Below are 15,852 nucleotides of genomic sequence, written 5' to 3' on the forward strand. Positions count from 1 at the left end.
TAAAACTTTGTTTGGAATTTGAATTATCATGAAATAATCAGAAATATTGTACAAAGTGATGAGATTGAGTATTGGTTTGGGGTATCCACATTTTCTGGATTAATGTGAGGAGGAGTTCCTGATGGGCCAACAAAAACAGCTTTGTGCACTGTTCTGCTGATGCCTACATTCCCCAGATACCGTGATGGCCCCTCTTAATTTAGTTTCCAGTGAGCTTTACTATAATTTGTTTTTCCTTTCCAGTTAAGTATTTTCCTAATGTTTCCTTTTCCTTTATGTTTAGTGTTTTACAAATGGTCGCCTACTTTGTCACCCCATTTTGCAAAGTGTGTGTAAAAGGTTCCCAAATTTCTGTTCACGGAACATCCTTCATAAATTTGTGTCCCATGTGCACCCCTGTCTTTCAAAGTGAAAGTATTTTACATAATTGATGTTGCTGTAGATATTGCTGGTAAACTTTGGGTTGAGATGTGAAGTTTGAACGTAACATCAGGAATTCCTCTTATATGTTCATGTTTCACTGCAGTTACCTTGCTGGAAGTGTGGCAACTCAGTTTCATGCATAAACTAGATTTATACCACTTCTGGAAGCAACAACACACAAGTGTGATCATATTTAAGGATCAAATGTGGAACTTATCAGCCACAATGTCAGCAAACTCACTGAAGGGAAAACTGCCACCCTCAACTCTGGGTTGGGAATATGAGTCAAGTCCAGGATAGGAACATGAGAATTAGTAGCAGAAGTAGACAATTCAACCCTTTGAGCCTGCGACGTCATTCAATCAGATCGTGACTGATCTCTTCCTGGTCTCAAATCCACCTCCTTACCTGTTCCCCATATCCCTTTAACCCATTTTGAAGGATTAACAGACCTCTGCTGCAATAGGTCAGTAGTGAGGTTGTTTTCAGATGGGACAAGGAAGTAGTGAATCATTGGTTTGTTTTGTAAGAAATAAAATGCAAGCTGATCCTTTTTATGCAAGCATTAAATTAATAAATAATTTATTTCTCAATTTAAGGCAGTAACACTGAATCCTAAAGGGCAAGATAAAATGTTCAAAAAGCTGCAAAACAATGGGCAGTAAAGCAATTTTTAAAGCCGTGACAAGCATTTTAAACAAGGGTTATTTATCTATTTCTGTAACAGGGCGAAAGGATTCATGAGAACTTCAATGTAGGGGCAAAAAAATGGATGTTCCACAAAGCTGCAGAACTCAGGCAAACAACCTTTTAAACTTTTTTCTAAATGTAGTTGGGAAGGGGGCAGTTACTTGCTATTGGTTTATTTCTCTGTTTATTTCTCTGTCAAGGACTTAATGAACACTTGCAAAACAAATTTAAGTTATTCAGATCTACAGAATAATAGATGGCACTTCTGGAAAACTGAAAGGGATCTATTTATGCTGAGGAAAACTTAAAAATCTGTACGGTGGAATTATATTGGGGGAGACTTGAGGTTTGGAGAGAGCAGAGTTCGAAATCAGTCCGAGGGAAATGTTACATGCCGCCCATAGCGAAAATATATGTTGCAGGTGTCCCTGAGAGAAGACGGGAAGAAAAATATGTCTATCCTGACAACCTGGTTATAAAATTATTTATTTCTCTGCTTTTCAAAATGGGCAGTTGCTGGGCTGATAAAATGGCTGCAGCGGGTCACATGATGAGTTCTAGAAGTTGCTGAGCAGTTTGAAAGCGGGCTCACACCTCGCACCTCCTGGATGAAACACCGTTTGCATCTTCTAAACCTTCAGCCAAGCCAACACAATTGTTTAGCAGACGAGATGTCTGTCCCAGACAATCCTAATCTCCAATGTAATAATGGCCCAACATGCTCCAAAACAGAGTTTCAACAAAGGGCTTTGTTAATCAAGCCAAAACCTCTCTGTTCCTTGAGCAGTCCGAATTGCTTTAGTTATTGTTGGTTCTTATCTTCAGTCACTGTTTGACCTCCGAAGTGAAACAGGACCCCTGTGTCGGTCTACCATTTATCATCTCACAGGTAGCAGCAGAAAAAGCCCATGCCCAGGTTTGCAATTGCTTGGCCCTCATATAGACTGTGAACTACTGGAGCATTGGAACTTGCACCTTCAAGACTAATCCAATTCTTATTTCCCATTGCCGAAGTCCTCAATTGTGAAAAGATGGATCACCCAGCAACAGGCAGCCAGCTACCCTATGAAGGAGTGGCCATTAGATTTTGACTTTGTAAAACCAGCACTCATTTTATTCATTGTCTTGCCCTTTCCATCTTCTATCATGTGTAAAAAGGGTGTATGTTGCAAAACCCATTTCATGCATTTTGTGTGTGTGAAATAAACCAATCCTCTTTTCTTGAGTTTGCTGTGCAAGTTATTCATAAGAGGATTGGAACACTCCAAATTTAAGGACTGGAGAAAATACTGAAGGGAGAAATTCATAAATCAAAAACACCTTTCTGTTTACCGATGGGTAGTCATAGGAGAAATCAGGGCTGTTTAAATTAAACCCCTGCCTGTCCATAATCCAGGCAATACCTGTTAGTAAATAGTAATCTTTCATCTCTGATATCTTGCTGTGCTTCCATTCCCTAGACGTGGTCTTGCCAACGTCTTACATAACCAGCAAAATCTCCCAACTTTAATATTCCGTTGTTATGTTATAATTTTCTGATTTAATTAATATACACCTATTTACCCTCACTTGAAATCTGTATATTTTCTTCATAGCCCAGGAACTTGTCCACTCATTACAAGCATGTTTTCTCGGACAATTCGTTTTTATTTCTTTTCTTTGGGCACCACACAGTGCAGGTGATGGTTTGAAGAGATACTTGGGACTTCATACATGCAGTTAAGAGAAGCTGGATAAACATACATGGGAGAAAGAATAGAATAGCCTGTTGGAGGTTAGATGAAGAAGGTGGGAAGAGCTTGAATGGAACATAAACAACAACATGGACTTATTGGCTGAATGGCCTTTTTCTGTGCTGCAAATACTGTGCTGGTATAGGAAGAATAGCACAGTACTGATTCAACCAACAGAAAGAATAGTGGTAAATGACAAGTTAAATTTGTCTCATATGTGACTACTGTAATTCTCCACCTTTCCTTCCCTAAAGTGCAAGATTATCAAGATGAATAGAAAATATTATTTCCATTTGATGCCTCTTACAGTGACTCACACTCACACAGTAACTGACAGTCAAAATAGCCATTATTATAATTGTTGGGAAATCCTGAAACTCAAATGTATAACTTTTGAATCAAGAGGCAATTCTGATTTAAAAAATAAACTTATTAAAACTAATCCTGCTAGATGCTTGAAAATGCAGCATATTCATCTTTCCAATGTAAAAAATCAATTTTGCAGAAATAAGAATGGGTGTTTAAAACATGCTGGTGTATAGTTTGTGCCATTTTCAATCAGATATATTAGACACAATTTAGTCCATGAAATGTATTGCCATGTTTTCTTATGATGCACCATATTAACTTTCATTTTCTATCTCTAGACCCGACAAACAGAAAATCTGAGGTATGCAACTTAGTTTTGTTTGTGCAAATAACTTCTTTTTTTTTTAAACATGAAGAAATTTAAATCTCTTTTATAATTCTACTGTTTTATAATGCCTGGAATTTGAAATATAATTTTAAAATAAATTTGAACAAAGTGGTGGGCCAGTTTGATTGGTTTGGTGATTGGTTTAAAAAAAAACTAGAAGGACTTCCGGTTGCAGCTATGCCTAGGTAGGTCACATGGTCGGCAGCTCCCGCCGATAACAGACTTTTGGGCCCTTTTAAGGAGCTCCAGCGGCACTTGTACGACGATTCCCGGTGTGGGCGGAAACAGTGAGGGTCCCCCTGGATGTATGGAGTGGACCAGGAGTGGGGCGATCAAAAAAGTGGCTTTGGAGAAGAAGAGGAGAACGGGCATGAAAAAACAAGATGGCGGCCGGCGGGGATCAGGCAGCGTGGGCCCAGAGGTCACGGGAACAGCAGGAGTTTCTCAGAAGCTGCTTTGCCGAGTTAAAGGCGGAGATGTTGGCCCCTATGAAGGCTTCCATTGAAAGGGTGGTGGAGACCCAGAAGATGCAGGGGACGGTGATCAAGGAGGTGCAGCAGAAGGCCTCTGATAACGAGGATGAGATTTTGGGCCTGCCGGTTAGACTGGAGGCACACGAGGCTCTGCACTAAAAATGGCAGGAGAGGCTGGAAGCCCTTAAACAGGTCAAGGAGGCAGAACCTGCGGATTCTGGGACTCCCTGAAGGCGTGGAGGGGTCGGATGCTGGTGCGTATGTGACCACGATGCTGGGAACGCTGATGGCCGTGGGGGCTTTCCCGTGGCCCCTGGAGCTGGATGGGGTGCAGAGAGTCCTGGCAAGGAGGCCGAGGGCGAACGAACCGCCGAGAGCTATGATAAGATTCCACTGCTTCACCGATAAGGAGTGTGTCCTGCGATGGGTGAAGAAGGAGCGAAGTAGAAGGTGGGAGAACTGTGAGATCTGTTTTTTCCAGTACTGGGGTGCAGAGCTGGCCAAGAGGTGTACGGGATTCAACCGGGCCAAAGCGGTCCTCCACAGCAAAGGGGTGAAGTTCAGGCTGCTACAACCGGCGAGACTGTGGGTTACATATCTGTGGACTTTTATAAAGAAAGAGAAGCTGGACTCAAACTAATGGACTGCAGTATGTTGTCGGGGCATGCTGGTGGGGGCGGTGTTATGTTGGGTTCTCCCCCCGTGTTCTCTTTTGTTTTTGTTGCTCCCTGTGCCCTGGGCCCTCGGGGTTCTGGGCTGGGTCGCAGTTGGGAAGAGCTGCATCACAGGTGATGGGGTCGGGCCAGACAGTGAGGGCAGTTTATTCGCTCAACGTTGGGGGTATCACCCGAAGTTTGTTTGTTTGAGAGAGTTTTTTTTTTCTCTGTACACACGGGATGTAGGGGGGAGGACTCTCTCTACCTCACTTAGTTGAGGGGGGGAGGTTGGAGATCCGTAGAGGGAGCCAACAGGGGCACTGGAGGTAGAGGCGGGAGCGGCCGGGGTCAGCTGTCTTGCGGGAGGGCAATGGGGGGGGAAAGGGGGGTTAAGCGAACGCTTGACTAGGGTGGGGGGGCTGGGATGCTGCTTTGCTGACTGGAGAGGAATCAATTTTCGGAATAAAGGGGAGAGTCGGGACGGGGTGCCTCCAGTGGGGCTGGAGTGTGCGGGAAGCGCGGGCATGTGGCTGGCAGAAAAAAGGAGATGGCTAGTCGGCGACGGGGGGTGGTAATGAACCCCCCGACCAGGCTGATCACGTGGAACGTGAGGGGCCAGAATGGGCCGGTCAAGAGGGCCCGTGTTTTTTCGCACTTAAGGGGGTTAAAGGCAGACGTAGCCATGCTACAAGAAACGCATCTTAAGGTAGCGAATCAAACCAGGCGAGGAAGGGATGGGTGGGACAGGTCTTTTTTTTTTTGAAATAATTTTTATTCAGATTTCCCCCCCGGGCTGCTGCTGCTGTTGGCCTTTTTCCCTACCGTTCTGCCAGGAAATCTAGGAAAGGCTGCCACCGCCTGAAAAATCCCTGTACTGATCCCCTCAGGGCAAATTTCACCCTCTCCAATTTGATGAACCCCGCCATATCGTTGATCCAGGCCTCCACGCTTGGGGGCTTTGCATCCTTCCACTGAAGAAGAATCCTCCGCCGGGCTAAGAGGGACGCAAAGGCCAGAGCACCGGCCTCTTTCGCCTCCTGCACTCCCGGCTCCACTGCAACCTCAAATATTGCGAGTCCCCAGCCTGGCTTGACCCTGGATCCAACCACCCTCGACACCGTGCTTGCTACCCCTTTCCAAAATTCCCCCAGCACTGGGCATGCCCAGAACAGATGGGCATGGTTCGCTGGGCTCCCCGAGCACCTAGTACACCTGTCTTCACCCCCAAAGAACCTACTCATCCTCGTCCCGATCATATGAGCCCGATGTAGAACCTTGAACTGTATGAGGCTAAGCCTCACACATGAAGAGGAGGAGTTCACTCTTTCCAGAGCATCCGCCCACGTCCCCTCCTCACTCTCCTCACCCAGCTCCTCTTAATATTTACCCTTCAGCTCCTCCACCGAGGCCTCGTCTACCTCCTGCATCACTTGATACATGTCCGAAATCCTCCCCCCTCCAACCCACACCCCCAAGAGCACCCTGTCCTGGACCCCACGTGGGGGCAACAGGGGGAACCCCACCACATGCCGCCTGGCAAACGCCTTTACCTGCATATACCTAAAAATGTTCCCCGGGGGGAGCCCAAAATTCTCCTCTAACTCACCTAGGCTCGCAAACTCCCCATCTACAAACAGGTCCCTCAACCTCCTAACACCTGCCCTGTGCCAACTCAGGAACCCGCCATCGATTCTCCCTGGAACAAACCGGTGGTTCCCCTGTAGCGGGGACCCCATCGAGACCCCCACCTCCCCCATGTGCCATCTCCATTGCCCCCAAATTTTGAGGGTAGCCGCCACCACCGGGCTCGTGGTATACCTCGTTGGAGGGAGCGGCAACGGCGCCGTAACAAGCGCCTCCAGGCTCGTGTCCACACAGGATGCCATCTCAATCCTCTTCCATGCTGCCCCTTCCCCGTCCATTACCCACTTACGCACCATTGTTGCGTTGGCAGCCCAATAGTACACACAGAGGTTGGGCCGCGCCAGCCCCCCCTATCCCTGCCTCGCTCCAAAAACACCCTTCTCACCCTCTGGGTCCCGTGCGCCCATACAAATCCCGTAATACTCGTGTTGACCCTCCTTAAAAAAAGGCCTTCGGGATAAGGATGGGGAGGCACTGGAACAGGAACAAAAATCTCGGGAGCACCATCATCTTGACTGACTGCACCCTGCCCGCCAGCGACAGCGGCAACATGTCCCATCTTTTAAACTCCTCCACCATTTGCTCCACCAGCCTTGTAAGGTTAAGTTTGTGTAGGGCCCCCCAGCTCCTGGCCACCTGGACTCCCAGGTATCTAAAGCTCCTCTCCGCCCTTTTTAGTGGGAGCCTACCAATCCCCTCCTCCTGGTCCCCCGGGTGCACGAGGAACAGCTCGCTCTTACCCAGGTTGAGCTTATACCCTGAGAAGTCCCCAAATTCCCTGAGATTCTTTATCACCTCCGGCATTCCCCCCGCTGGGTCCACCACATGTAACAAGTCATCCGCATAAAGCGACACGGTGCTCCTCCCCACACCGCACCAGTCCCCTCCAGTTCCTCGACTCCCTCAACGCCATGGCCAGGGTTTCGATCGCCAACTCAAAGAGCAAGGGGGACAAGGGACACCCCTGTCTCGTCCCTCGGTACAACCGAAAGTACTCGGATCTCCTCCTATTCGTGGCCACGCTCGCCATCGGGGCCTCGTATAACAACCTCGCCCATCTGACAAACCCCTCCCCAAACCTTTCCAGCACCTCCCACAAGTGCCCCCACTCAACCCTATCAAAGGCATTCTCCGCGTCTAGCGCCACCACTATCTCTGCTTCCCCCGCTACCGCCGGTATCATAATAACATTCAAGAGCCAACGTATGTTGGTGTTCAGCTGCCTTCCCTTCACGAACCCCGTCTGGTCCTCGTGGATGACCCACGGCACACAGTCCTCTATCCTTGTGGCCAAGATCTTCGCCAACAGCTTGGCGTCAACATTTAACAGCGAGATCGGCCTGTATGATCTACACTGCAGGGGGTCCTTGTCCCACTTAAGGATCAAGGAAATCAGCGCCCGGGACATAGTCGGGGGCAAAACCCCCCCCTCCCTGGCCTCATTAAAGGTCCTAACCAACATGGGACCCAGCAGGTCTGCATACATTTTATAGAATTCGACCGGGAACCCATCCGGACCCGGCGCCTTCCCCGACTGCATGCTCCCTATCCCTTTGACCAGTTCCTCCAGCTCAATCGGTGCCCCCAGTCCCTCCACCTGCCCCCCCTCCACCCTCAGGAATCTCAGCCGGTCCAAGAAGCGCCCCATCCCCCCCCCCTCCGCTGGGGGTTCAGACCGATACAATTCCCCGTAAAAGTCCCTGAAGACCCCATTGATGTCTGCCCCCCTTTCGCATCACATTCCCTCCCCTATCCTTAACTCCACCAATCTCCCTGGCCGCATCCCGCTTATGGAGCTGATGCGCCAGCATCCTACTCGCCTTCTCCCCATATTCATAAACCACCCCCTGTGCCTTCCTTCCACTGAGCTTCCGCCTTTCTGGTGGTCAGTAAGTCGAACTTGGCCTGAAGACTACGCCGCTCCCCCCAGCAATCCCTCCTCCGGAGCCTCTGCGTATCTCCTATCCACCCTCACCAACTCCCCCTCCAGCCTCTCCCTCTCTCTCTGCTCTCTCCTCTCCCTATGGGCTCGGATGAAGATCAACTCCCCTCTAATCACCGCCGTCAATGCCTCCCAGACCGTCCCCACTCGAACATCCCCATTAGCATTGGCCTCCAGGTACCTCTTGATACATCCTCGAACCCGCCCGCCCACCTCCTCATCTTCCAGCAGCCCCACCTCCAAGCGCCAGAGCGGGCGCTGGTCTCTCTTCTCCCCCAGCTCGAGGTCCACCCAGTGCGGGGCATGATCCGAAATGACTATCGCCGAATATTCGGCATCCTCCACCCTCGAAACCAGCCCCCTGCGCATAATAAAAAAATCGATCCAGGAATAGGCCTTATGCACATGGGAGAAGAATGAAAACTCCCTGGCCCTCGGCATCGCAAACCTCCAAGGATCCACCAAACCCGCATCGTCCCAGTCCGGGGCGTATACGTTCACCAGCACCACCCGCTCCCCCTGCAGCTTGCCGCTCACAATCACGTACCTCCCGCCGCTGTCCGCCACCACTTTTGACGCCTCAAACGACACCCTCTTTCCCACCAGGATCGCCACCGCTCAATTTTTTGCATCCAGCCCCGAATGAAACACTTGGCCTATCCATCCCTTCCTCAGTCTAACCTGATCCGCCACCTTCAGGTGCGTCTCCTGAAGCATGGCCACGTCCGCCTTCAGCCCCTTCAGGTGCATAAACACACAGGCCCATTTGACCGGTCCATTCAGTCCCCTCACATTCCAAGTTATCAGCCTGATCAGGGGGCTCCGACTAGCCATAACCCTTCCCCTGCCCACCACTGGCCAGCGCCCCCCCCGCTCGGCCCGTTCCCCACGTCGGCAAACCCCCATCCCGGCCCCCCCCCCTGCATACTCCAGCTCCTTCCTGGCCATTCCAGCAGCAACCCAGTACCCCACCCCCCCCTAGCCGCGTTACTCCCTCCATAGTACTCCCGTAAGCCAGCTGACTCCTGCTGACCCCGGCAACTCCCGCCACTCGGGTGGGGCAGGTCTTCCACTCGGGGCTGGATGCAAAGACCAGGGGGGTCGCAATCTTGGTGATCAAGCGGGTGGCATTTGAGAGGGGGGTTATTGTGGCGGATAAAAGGGGTAGATATATTATGGTGAGTGGAAAGCTGCAGGGAGCCCGGGTGGTGTTAGTGAATGTGTATGCTCCGAACTGGGACGATGCAGGGTTCATGAAGCGGATGTTGAGTAGGATTCCGGATTTGGAGTCGAGCAGTTTGGTAATGGGGGGGGGGACTTCAACACGGTCCTGGACCCGTCACTGTATCGGTCTAGGTCTAGATCCGTTAAGAGACCGGCAGCGGCCAAGGCCCTGAGGGGGTTCATGGACCAAATGGGGGGAGTGGACCCGTGGAGATTGGCTAGGCCAAGGGCAAAGGAGTTTTCTTTCTTCTCCCATGTTCACAAGGCGTACTCGCGGATTGACTTTTTCGTGGTGAGTAGGGCGCTAATCCCGAGAATGGAGGGGGTAGAGTGCTCAGCCATTGTGATTTCGGACCATGCCCCGCACTGGGTGGAGTTCGGGCTGGGGGAGGAGAGAGGCCAACGCCCTCTGTGGAGACTGGACGTAGGACTATTGGCAGATGAGGAGGTCTGTGGGCGGATGAGGAGGAGTATCCAAAACTATGTGGCGACCAACGATACTGGGGAGGTTTCAGTGAGTGTGGTCTGGGAAGCACTGAAGGCAGTTATCAGCGGGGAGCTCATTTCAGTCAGGGCCCACAGGGAGAAAAGGGATAGGATGGAGAGGGAGAGGTTGGTGGGGGAGATACTTGGGGTGGACAGGAGGTATGCGGAATCCCCCGAGGAGGGGTTGTTAAAAGTGTGCCGGAGTCTGCAGGCGGAGTTTGACTTGCTTACCACAGGGAAGGCAGAGGCTCAGTGGAGGAAGGTACAAGGAGCAGTGTACGAGTATGGGGAAAAGGCAAGCAGGATGTTGGCGCACCAACTACGGAAAAGAGAGGCGCCCACGGAAATTGGGGGAATTAGAGACGGGGGGGTAACACTGCTGAGTTTGGCAAGGATCAATGAGGTCTTCAAGGACTTTTATGGTAAACTATATGAGTCAGAACCCCGGGGGGGGGGGGGGGGGGGGGGGGGGATGAAGCGATTCTTGGACCAACTGAGGTTCCTTAAGGTGGAGGAGGGGCGGGTAGAGGGATTGGGGGGCCCCGATTGAGATGGAGGAATTGGTTAAGGGCTTGGAGGGTATGCAGTCGGGCAAGGCCCCGGGACCGGATGTATATCCTGTAGAATTTTACAGGAAATTCTCAGCTGCTGGGCCCGTTATTGTTGAGAACCTTCAACGAGGCTAAGGGGAAGGGAATCCTTCCCCTGACAATGTCGCAGGCTCTCATCTCGGTCATCCTTAAGCAAGATAAGGACCCGTTGCATTGTGGCTCCTACAGGCTGATTTCACTCCTTAATGTGGATGCCAAACTGTTGGCCAAGATCCTGACCACCAGAATTGAGGACTGTGTCCCGGGAGTGATCAATGAGGATCATACAGGGTTTGCCAAGGGCAGGCAGCTGAACACAAAATGTGCGGAGGCTCCTGAATGTGATTATGATGCCCTCGGAAGGAGGGGATGCAGAAATGGTGGCGGCAATGGACGTGAAAAAAGCCTTCGATCGGGTGGAGTGGGAGTGACTGTGGGAAATGTTAGGCAGATTTGGATTTGGCAAGGAATTCATAGGGTGGGTTAAATTGCTGTATCAGGCCCCTGTAGCGAGTGTGTCGACGAACTGGCTGCGGTCGAAGTACTTTAGGCTACATCGAGGAACGAGGCAGGGGTGCCCCCTGTCCCCTCTGCTGTTTGCCCTGGCAATTGAGCCGCTGGCCATGGCGCTGAGGGAGTCTAGAAACTGGAGGGGGCTGGTTCGGGGGAGGGAGCATCGGGTTTACTGAATGCGGATGACCCTCTCCTGTACATTTCAGATCCGGTGGAGGGGATGGGGGAGGTCTTGCAAACCCTTAAAGGTTTCAGGGACTTTTCGGGGTATAAGTTGAATGTCGGGAAAAGCGAGCTTTTCGTGATACATGCGAGGGACCAGGAAAAGAGACTGGCAGAGCTACCGCTTAAGGTGGTGGAGAGGTGCTTTCGCTATTTGGGCATACAGGTGGCTAAGAGTTGAGATGCCCTGCACAAGCTCAATCTAGGTGGATCAGATGGAGGAGGACTTTAAGAGGTGGGACATGCTGCCGCTTTCCCTGGTAGGCAGGGTGCAATCCGTGAAGATGACGGTCCTCCCCAGGTTCTAGTTCGTCTTCCAGTGCCTTCCTATCCTCATCCCCAAGTCCTCTTTCAGGCAGGTGAACAGGATTATTACGGGATTTGTGATTTGTATGGGCAAACAAGACCCCGCGGGTTAAGAGACTGTTCTTAGAACGCAGTCGAGGGGGGGTGAGGCTGGCGCTGCCCAACGTCTGCTGCTATTACTAGGCAGCGAATATATCCATGATTTGGAAATGCGTAGTAAAGGGAGGGGGCGCGGCGTTGAAGTGATTGGAGGAGGCGTCTTGCAGGGATACTAGTCTGGGGGCATTGATTATGGCACCGCTGCCGCTCCCGCCGACATGGTACACTATGAGCCCGGTGGTGATGGCAACATTGAGGATTTGGGGTTAGTGGAGACGGCACAGGGGGGAGGTAGGGGCCTCAGTTTGGACCCCGATACGGAACAATTACAGGTTTGTTCCAGGTAGAATAGACGGTGGGTTCCTAAGCTGGCACAGAGCGGGTTTCAAAAGGATGGGGGACTTGTTTATTGACGGGACATTTGCTAGCCTGAGGGCGCTGGGAGAGAAATTTGGGTTGCCCCCAGGGAATACCTTTAGGTACCTGCAGGTCTGGGCTTTCGTGAGGAAGCAGGTGGGGAATTTCCGCTGCTACCGGCCTGGAGGATACAGGACAGGGTGGTCTCTGGCATGTGGGTAGGGGACGGAAAGGTATCGGACGTATACCAGGAGCTGCAGGAGGCAGAGGAGGCCTCGGTGGAAGAGCTGAAGGGCAAGTGGGAGGAGGAGCTGGGTGAGGACCTGTCGGCAGATGCCTGGGTAGTTGTCAATTCCTCCTCATCTTGTGCCAGGCTTAGCCTGGTTCAGTTTAAGGTGGTGCACCGGGCACATATGACAGTGACGAGAATGAGCAAGTTCTTTGGGGTGGAGGACAGGTGTATGATGTGTTCAGGGAGCCAGCAAACCATGTCCATATGCTTTGGGCATGCCCAGCACTTGCAGAATTCTGGAGAGGCTTTGCAAAGGCTATGTCCAAGGTTTTGGACACTCGGGTAAAGCCGAGTTGGGGGATAGGGATATTTGGGGTGTCAGAAGATCCGGGAGTGCAGGAGTTGAAAGAGGCCGAAGTCTTGGCTTTTGCCTCCTTGGTAGCCCGGAGACGGACCTTGCTAATGTGGAGGGACACTAAACCCCCAAGTGTGGAGACGTGGGTCTGTGACATGGCTGGGTTTCTAAGTTTGGAAAGGATAAAGTTTGCCTTGCAGGGGTTCTCCAGGCGGTGGCAACAGTTCCTTGACTTTCTCACGGAACATTAAGTGGATGTCAGCAGCAGCAAACCAGAGGAGGGGGGTGGAGGCAGTATGGGTGGTGGATTGATTTTACTTGTAAAGGGCAGATACCCCACCTTGCTTTGTTAAGTTGTTAATTCGTTTTTCTTTATTATTACTATTATGTTTTTTGTTGTTTTCTTTCTGTCGTGGTTTATAAAATTTTGAATAAAAACAAATTTTTTTAAAACTAGAAGGAGACTAGTCTTTTAGCATGCAGTGAGTAATGATCTGGGATGCACTGCTTGGTGGTGGAAACGGGTTTGGTAATACCTTTCAAAAAGGAATTGGATATATACTTGAAAGGAATGATATCACAGGGACTTCTCAGCCACAATGTCAGCAACCTCATTGAAGGGAAAGAGCAAGGCAGTGGAATTGTACCGCTCTTTCAAAGATTCAATTCCCAAGATAGTAGGCTGTATGCTTCTATGAAGTATCCAAGCTTTTCAAACTTGACATGAACTCAATGAAATGAGTTTTATAGCAACTTGGTTAAGGATGAGCATATCTTAAACATGCTTTTGATGTTCGCCTTGGGCTGACTGCTGTATTCTTGTCCCCAGGAACCCAAATCCTTGCCTGCTACAGCAGAAGAGGATAGCTTTTTTAATAAGCTAGAAGAAGATGCAAGTAAAATATTGTTGATGGAGAAAAGAAAACAGTTATCAAGTTCAAATGGACTGGATATCGCTACTCAAGAAAGTCAAGTATGTATTTGCTAAAATGTTTTTACGGTAGCTGGTTTCCATTGCATTCATTAGGAGTTGAAGCACAATGAAATTTAGCTGCTAAACACATTGTTAAGGCTAGTGATTAGTGTTTTTTGTGGTAATGTTAAACAGCTGATTGTAATTGGTTCAGAAAGGTTTGCAGATTGTCAATTGCTTGTAAATTTCCAGATCCTGGTCAGTTTTAAAATATGATAGTGCATCTTCATTTCACTTACTACTTCTGCTTCCTACAAATTGAGATATAATGGATGTTCTCAAAACTTTTACAATCACTGAGATGAATATATATTTTTCACAGTAAACCAGTTTCAGAGAAATAAGATCTGTTTTGAGTAAATGTTGGTGAACTCATGGAGGAGGAAAATGTCTTTCAGAAATTACTGACTTCATAAGTTTGAGGGATTGAATTAACACAAAAAGATAAAGATGAATCATCTTTAGTTTAGTTATATGAGCTGAAAATTCTGTTCTCTACCACTATCAGAATAAGTGGATCATCAATAATGTCAGCACTGCTGGAATTTTATTCCCTGCCACTGGAATTTTACCAGTAGCAGAGTGGTCAGCACTGTTGCTTCACAGCTCCAGGGTCCCAGGTTCAATATCCGCTTGGGTCACTGTGCAGAGTCTGCACATTCTCCGTGTGTCTGCATGGGTTTCCTCTGGGTGCTCCGGTTTCCTCCCACAAGTCCCGAAATACGTGCTTCTTAGGTGAATTGGACATTCTGAATTCTCCCTCTGTGAACCTGAACAAATCAGGTGTGTGGAGACTTGCGGATTTTCACAGTAACTTCATTGCAGTGTTAATGTAAGCTTGCTTGTGACAATAAAATATGATTATTATTAGATTATTACTATAACTCTCACTCTTAAACACTTGATAGTGAAAATAAACTCGCATTCAAAAAATCTTCCAATGTGAATCAAACCCTGGTGCCAAGGGTCAAGAAATCCATTTAACACTTTGAAATCTCCCCAAGTAATTAATTTGTTATAACAACAGACAGACTTCTATTCAGTAGCCAAGTTTACGGCAGTATTCCTTTATTAGCCTGCCAATTAAACTGTGAACTCAATCTCCTGTTGAGATAATTGTGTCTTTTGAAACTGCAACTAAGCATTCATCAATACATAGTAGCCCTTGGTGAAATGTCAACAAAGACCTCTACTGAAATACATATTTTCCTTTCTAAAGTACACCAAGTGGCCTGAAAATCCAAGCAGTCCAGAAAAGGGATGTTTTTGTAGCTCTCACTACCAGCTTCAGCTTTTTTTCTTTTTCATGTTTAAAGTGCAGGATATTCAAAAAAAAAATCTAATCACGACACTGAAGCAGACCATAACCACTGTGTTTACATCTACTCTATCAATTTGTGACTCCCACTCTGCAGGTTAAGGCCCTTGCCACAGTCAAAATGGAATCTGTTGAACTCAGCACTAAATTCAAATGACCCTGCTGAGTTTTTAAGTTTTCCCTCCTGTATGAATCACGTCCAGGTCCCAGCAGCAAAAATTGGATTTGTTGGAAATAGGGACAGGATATCTGGGTCCCACCCGTCATTTTTGATGGTTTGCGGACTCTTCCAAAAAAACAAAAATATGTCCCTGAGAGTGAGTCCTAAGTGACTCAAGAAAGCAAACAAATGACAGAAAAACTAGTTACATAGAACCTAATTGCTGCAGAAGTGACTTATCAGCTATGCTAGATGTCCCGATGAAACTTCTCGGTGTGCTAAATTGTTTGTCAATGAATGTGCTGTTAGCTGACAGCAACCGACAAGCACTGAGTAATTTGTGAAATGAGTGAATTTTGTGCTGTCCCGTATGTACGGTGATCAAGTTTCAATTACTTCCCTTGCACAGTTTTATGGCATTCTTTAAAGTTCTTGCAGAGTTCCACATTGATGTTTCGTTAAATTTGTACAGTTTAGCCAAGCGGAGAATTCCAATTTCTTTCTTGCAAATTGATCATTGAATTAACCAGTAGATAATGGTCAATTTAATCCAATTGCTTTGGGTGTTGTTTTTAATATAATGCTTGTAAACATTATACAGCACTAATGATTCAAAACTGAGTCGCATTTAAAAGATAATTGAGCAAGCACTGTGCAGCATATACCTTCACAGAATGTAACAACCATGTGTTGGTAATGCATCATATCGGTAATTATTAATCTCTAAAAAGACTTGGCCTCATAATTACATCTGGACTA

At 48.6% G+C, this 15,852-nt stretch overlaps 1 protein-coding gene across 1 annotated transcript in view; it reads left to right on the forward strand.

Annotated features, from left to right (window-relative positions):
* The window catches only part of gkap1 (G kinase anchoring protein 1), a gene marked incomplete at its 5' end in the record, with an annotated part of 79,303 nt that overhangs the window by 19,285 nt on the left and 44,166 nt on the right, over positions 1-15,852 (forward strand). The window contains 2 exons of the mRNA XM_038804878.1: positions 3,494-3,516; positions 13,472-13,615. Coding sequence (XP_038660806.1) covers positions 3,494-3,516; positions 13,472-13,615 — 167 coding nt within the window. The remainder of the gene's footprint in view (positions 1-3,493; positions 3,517-13,471; positions 13,616-15,852) is intronic.

This window comes from Scyliorhinus canicula, chromosome 8, assembly GCF_902713615.1.
Source record: "Scyliorhinus canicula chromosome 8, sScyCan1.1, whole genome shotgun sequence".
In the NCBI taxonomy this organism is placed as follows: Eukaryota; Metazoa; Chordata; class Chondrichthyes; order Carcharhiniformes; family Scyliorhinidae; genus Scyliorhinus; species Scyliorhinus canicula.